The following is a 6,604-nucleotide window of genomic DNA, read 5'->3' as shown; positions in this document are numbered from 1 at the left end:
GGGTCTTACACACTTTATGTCACATACTAACTTTATATCACATCATTACATTGTTATGCATATAATTCGTAACCGACACTACTACCGATACTTTTAAACAATTACAAATAATAATTACAATCCCTTCCACACGGAAAGAACACATGTCTTCAATAATGGCTTCAATAATTTCTTTGTTCGTCAATCATCTATTCGTTCGTCATGGCTTGCGTCATTCCTCTCACCGCCGAAAGGACAAATATTTTCTTCAATAATGTTGTTTGCATCATTGCTGACATTTATTCTTCCATGAATGGAGTCTCTTCCATATTTTTGGTACAATGACTACACCTATGATTTGGTGCATGTAAAATGTGTTTACAAAGTTGTGGGGCGGTATTCCCTCGTTACCATGCCGTTATGGCGTGTCAACGTCGGCAATAACAAGCAAAACCAAACACATAGTGTGTGCTCTTAAACATATATGGTTTCTACAAGTTATAACATACTTTGGAACAAACTGACAAGTAGTTTACAACCAAGTGACAAATTGTACGATTCTTTACTTTGACAACATCGAGGCTTCCTTGAACAATGCATAAACAAACAAAGAATATTTCTGGTTATCAAATGATATACTTACTTGAGTATCAAATGAATTATGAGTCTTGAGCAAAAGGACAATGATCCTCACTACTTATAAATATAAAATGGCCTCATTTATCCATACCCCTTCACTACTTAATACTGCCCCTTAATAATTAGCTTTTAATCATTAACTAATGATGATGTGTTTTTTATTAATTATAATTACTTTTAATAATTATATTATGAAGATAAATTTTTTTTAATATATGAATAATTAATATTTATAATTAATAATTTTTTTAATCAAGTATTTTATAAGCAACGACCCATTTAAAATATAATCTAAATGGTATTATATACAAACTTTTCAACATTAAATATATTTAATATATTATTCTAAAAAAATTATTTTAAACATTTTAAACAAACAATAACTAAATAACTTACTTATAAATACTAAATTTGCCTCTTACCTGTAGCATAACATATTATTTTCTACTTCAAAAAATAATAAAGATACTACAAAATAAATGATAAATTTAATTTTGAACATAAAACTTAGTTTCATATGATAATAATACAAAATAATTAATAGTAAACATACATTTGCAACAAAAACTAGGAAATAAATGTTTAAAAATATTTAATTTATAAAAATATCATTTTAAGTTTTAAGTTTTAACCCAATTGTACTGTATAAACTTAAATAGAGGATAAAAATGAAATTTTAAGGGTAAAAAATATAATATCTTTTAAATAGATAGGCTGTAAATGTAAAATTCAAGGGTATAAAACGTTTTACTTTCTCTCTAACCCTAACAAGAAGATTCAGCCGCCAATGACACCTTCATGCGACTTCCGGCGATGGGAGCTATGCGACTATCGCTTTCTTTTTCTCTCGTTCTTTCTCACGACGACTATTTTTCTCAGACGGTGTTTCAGGCGATTCCTCCCTTCTCCGGCGTATTCTCTATTCTCCGATGGCAGTGGCGTTTCGTCTCTTCTCCGGCGACGATGATAGTTGTTAGTCTCTTCTCCGGCGACGACAACTATCTTTTTCTCGTTCCTCTCTTCTCAGTCGGTACTTCTTTCTCATTCTTTTCCGATTACGAAGATTCACAGTCTTCTCCAGTGAGTTAGGTGGTCCGACGAGTATTTCTTTCCCACGCATTACGAAGATTCACATTCTTCTCCGGTGAAATAGGTGGTGAGGCGTTGGATAATGGCGACATTTCTCTCTCTCGATTAGTCTCTCCTGATCTTTCTGGTAGACACCGACGGCAGTGGTAGTGGCTGACGACGGTGGTTGATGGTCGAACGTGGGTTTGTTGTTGAAAATGTGATTAAAACAATTTCAAAACTTGTCAGAAATATGATTAAAACATTACATGCACTAGACACATTCTTTCGTGTTAAAAAAGATATTTTATGTTTATTGGTTAATACTCTGAAAAAGCTGTTATAAAAATTAAAAGTATAAAACCTGTACCTAATTAGTAATAATTAAAGGGGTAGGAAGATAAAAACGGAGGTAATAATAACAGATCCCATATAAAATATAGGCTTTAACCGAAAAAAAAAAAAAGGAGCCCATAAAATCATTTGGCATGCAACTTGTTTTCAATAATCAAAGACTTGAATAACAAGTTAACAACCCTAACAACATAAATGTTTCTAGCCAAAACATAATAAATATGCTACTACATGTTTAATTGAATGAGTACAAAATCAATCATCTCAATCGATGTCGGACATATCATTCTCAAAGAAGGCGGAATGCAAAGCTTTCACACATTTTTCTGCTTCACTATCATTGACTATGAGTGATATATTCACCTTTGATGCTCCTTGCGATATCATTTGAACATTCACTCCATTCATACGAAGAACACGAAACGCCTACACCCACATAACCAAATGGTCAAATACACCATATTAAGACTTTATGGGGAACAAGACTTATTTTGTCATAAAACATTATTTATCCAAAACACGGTTTAAATGAAGCATATGCTTTTATACCTTTTCCAATACGAGTGAGGATCTTTGAACATTTCCAATAAGTGAAATAATGGATCTGTGTTGAAGGAGATTGACTTTAGCAATTTTTTCAAGTTCTTCCACAACATGATCAAGTTCCTGCAACAACACCATACGATATCACTACTTGGACATATCAACCTACTTTGATTTTTTTTTTCAGTCTTTCCAATATTTTTTTATCAAGACATAATCCTTTTTTATAAAAAAAAAATGAGAATGATATCATACGCTTGCCTGCTGAATCAGCTCCCTGCTCCAAAGCTTTGAAGGATCTAATGTCAAGGAAATGCTAACTTCACTTGTAGCCACAACATCCACTGATATACCCAAATCTTCAAAAATTGAAAACACCTGAATCCATGTACCATATACAAATTTATCAGTCACAATGACAATGACTCAATGATAAACGACAAACACTAAAACGGTGGGACATATTTGCAAAAAAAAAAAAAAAGTCATAAATGCCCTCCTGATCCTTATCATCAAAAATGACAAAAAAACAAGAACATGAATTATAAACCTTGGCAAGGAATCCAAATTGACCAAGCATGCGAGTGCTAACAATATCTAACATTGTCACGTTACGTTTCAAAACAATGCTGGTAAGTACTGCCTGAAAAACCAGGGACAAATTAGTCTTTTCATAGTTGTGAATGATAGGTAGCTTTTAAAATGTTAAAAAAGTAGGTTGTTATTACCGACCTTACTCATATCTCGTGACTTAGTGATTAAGGTACCAGGTGCATTAGGGTTGTAAGAATTTTTAACCCTAACAGGTATATCACCCTCTCTTGCAGGCCTCATAGACTGTGGATGAAGGACCTATCAAAACCAAAAAAAAAAAAAAGTAAAAAACACATGATTTCATATTTTCATCATAACATATTTGGTTTATGCATATATATATATATATATATATATATATATATATATATATATATATATATATATATATATATATATTAATACCTGAGCACCAAAATATGCAAGTTCAGCTGCCTCATCGAAAGTCAAATATGGGACAGGTTCTGCACCCGAATATATATTAGGGTCACATGTCAACACACCATCCACATCTTTCCATACCTGTAATCAATTTATGAGAAGAAGGGTATTCATGTCTTTTTTCACATATGAATTTTTTTTTTTTTTTGCGTTCTTCACTAACCTGAATTTCTCGCAAACCAAGTGCTTTACCAATGGTTGTGGCAGTCAAATCACTACCACCTCTACCCAATGTGGTCACAGCACATGTTCTCCAACCCTACAAACAAAAATATCATTCTCTGCAACAACCACCCCTGAAGCATCATGCATAAAGCAAAAAAATAAAAATTAAAAAAAAAACCTTTCCAAGGAAACCAGTGACAATAGGGATTGCGGGATCCCTAATCCAATCACCATTTAGTCTTTTGGCTACAGCTGGATAAGTTGCTTCCAGAATATCCGCATTAGTAAAGTCATCTGTTGTAATGAACCCAATATCAAACGCATCATACTGCCAGAAACAACAGAAACAAAGTCAAGTAAGTCATTAGCATGATTAAAAATCTGTATACTGATGTTAGGCACAAAATACAAGTGATCAACAAACCACATACCTGGCGTGCTTTGACACCGATTTTATTCAAGTATGCAGAGAATATCCTTGTGGACATACATTCCCCAAATGAGACTAGGTAGTCCCTTGCACGTGGTGTGAACTCTTTCAGTACAGAAATCCCATTCAGAAGTCGCTCCAGTTTTTCTAAGTGGTCTACAAAAATTAACGTCGGTAAAATAATCATCTGTTGATTTTTATACAGTAAAAACTATACCATTATTGTAATTCAGTACATTGCATCAGAAACTTACCCTCAATGAGTGTTTTTTCTAATCCAAGCTCTTCCACTGTTCTGAGAATATAAAGCGATACCCATTCAGCATATAAACTAATGTCTACAAGCTTTAAAAGCTACTTGAAGTCAATAACCAAGATTTTTACCTATAATGGAGTTCTTTCAAAAAGGCCAATTCATCGATTTCAGACACAATGGAAACACAACTTGCAGCCTTCTCTCCTGCCTATATCATACAAACCAAATTTAACTCAAAAACCTTGGAAAAAAAACTCATGACAATGTCTGATATATAGAAAGAAACACAAACCGATATAAGCTTGTTGGTGGTCTTGCCCATGGCAGAAAGAACAATGACAGGGCTCTCTTCTGGGAAGCTGAGGATTAGGTCAGCAACTTCCTTCATCCTTTCTGCTGAGGCCACAGATGATCCACCAAACTTCATCACACATGATAGCTGGTTGCTTAATCCTTCTGAAGCTTGACTTTCGGGTTCACTTCTGGTGAGGACCTCTACCTTTTGTACATTACAAACAACCCTCACACCTCTTCCCCTGCCTTGAGTTGGACATTGAACCACTCTACATGCTCCACCAAATGAAGCAAAATTGAGCTTTTGCTGCTGTGAACACATGGATCGGGAGAACGACGAAGCGCTTTTGGAGAAATAACACGGGGTCTTAGATCCACATAGGTATGTAGGTGTCGCCATTGTAACAACTAGATGATAAACGAGACTGTTCGACAAATTGGGGTGATATCAGGGGAGTTGAGAGGCAGAGAGAGCTAATTAAACAGAGTAGCTCTCCCTGCTAATGATGTAACGTTGAAGGATCTAATCGACAACGAGCTTTTTTTCTATTGGATTATGAACGACCTGCAAGTGACATGATTTCGCGGTGGAATTAATACGAGTTGCTGACGTATTTGGATAAATCGACTAGCGATTATCAATACCAATATTCAAAATCAATCCAAACAAAAAGTAAAACGCATTGGAGGTGCAGAGAACATGAAAATGGTCTTAAGATTAAGGAAGGTGAAAATGAGGACGAGATAGAGGGATGTACCTTGTGAGTCTAGGGTTGAATGGTATCAGAGAACCGCGGCGGCGGCGGCGGCTGAGGCTGAAGATGGAGGTATGTTTGGTGGAGTAGCAATAATTTAAAGGGAATTTCTTGTCTGTGTTCTATAAACTGGTTTCCACATCTTTCTCTCTTTCTAGTGGCTTGGCTTGTAAGTGTCCCAATAAGACAAAGGAACTGGTGGGTCAAAACTCAATACGGTAGTTTTGGACTGGGTTAACCAATTAAAGGTTTTCTATTTGTTTTTGAGATTTGGGAATTAATTAATATAGCTAAATTAACTAAACTAATTCTTTTTTAAAGAAAATCGACCCGTTAATATGATCTCCTCTTTTTGGAATCACATTTCATAACCTATATAAAATTGTATTTCGGACTTACAAAAATTTTTACTTGGAGTTTGAAGTTTTATGCATAGGTGTTGTTATTATAATCATATTATGTCGTTTTTAGATTATTATCTTAACCCATTAATTTTGGAACATATTGTGTTGTTAATTTTTCTCAGACAAAATATTTCGTTTAAAGTAGATAGTGTTATTTAGGCTTTATGTGTTAGTAATATTCGAATTATAAGCAATTAATACAAATAAAAACATAGAAAACAATCATTCGCACACTCTCGAATCGATAGAACTAGTCTCGAACAAATAGAACAAGTCTGAAACACAGGAAATTCTAGTTCATAACAATGTGTTAGTTTAATATTTTTGCAGCATGGGTTTATATGTTAGTAAATTCATTAAATGGCCAAAAGTTAAAGGGTGTTTTTAGCAAATAACCATAAATTTTTTTGATTTTCGTAAAATGATCATTAGATCCGCAGATGGGGCTCTACGGATCACTTAATGTATCTGAGGAACTTAGCACACCTCTACGGAAATGAGGTGGCAACACTAAAAGACAAATTTTTTGGGAGGGGGTTTAAGGTTCCGTAGAGGTATCTCTGCAGATCTTGTAAACACCTTTACGGATCGCTTAACATTTCTGAGGAATGAGTATTAACAATTTTTCTTAAAAGAATTTTTTTGGGATATTTAAGTATTTACCCATTCCTCAGAGACATTA

The 6,604-nt window shown here is 34.1% G+C and overlaps 1 protein-coding gene across 2 annotated transcripts; it reads right to left on the bottom strand.

Annotated features, from left to right (window-relative positions):
- Window positions 1-2,168: 2,168 nt before the first annotated feature.
- Window positions 2,169-5,678, bottom strand: LOC145037352 (aspartokinase 2, chloroplastic-like). Of its 2 annotated transcripts, none has more exons than XM_078985993.1 (13): window positions 5,522-5,678; window positions 4,762-5,328; window positions 4,598-4,677; window positions 4,468-4,508; window positions 4,215-4,369; window positions 3,962-4,111; window positions 3,782-3,877; window positions 3,583-3,699; window positions 3,316-3,435; window positions 3,134-3,226; window positions 2,839-2,961; window positions 2,590-2,706; window positions 2,169-2,466 (listed from the first exon to the last, which is right to left on the bottom strand). In XM_078985993.1, the coding sequence occupies exons 2-13, from the start codon at window positions 5,161-5,163 to the stop codon at window positions 2,305-2,307; spliced, it is 1,656 nt and encodes a 551-aa protein (XP_078842119.1). In that variant the 5' UTR covers window positions 5,164-5,328; window positions 5,522-5,678; the 3' UTR covers window positions 2,169-2,304. The 2 variants fall into 2 exon arrangements, with proteins under 2 accessions (XP_078842119.1, XP_078842120.1); XM_078985994.1 differs by having other exon boundaries at window positions 2,845-2,961.
- Window positions 5,679-6,604: the final 926 nt, after the last annotated feature.

This window comes from Lactuca saligna, chromosome 3 (genome assembly GCF_052625555.1).
Source record: "Lactuca saligna cultivar CGN05327 chromosome 3, ASM5262555v1, whole genome shotgun sequence".
Taxonomy (NCBI): Eukaryota; Viridiplantae; Streptophyta; class Magnoliopsida; order Asterales; family Asteraceae; genus Lactuca; species Lactuca saligna.
This window is presented reverse-complemented; position numbering and strand designations above follow the sequence as displayed.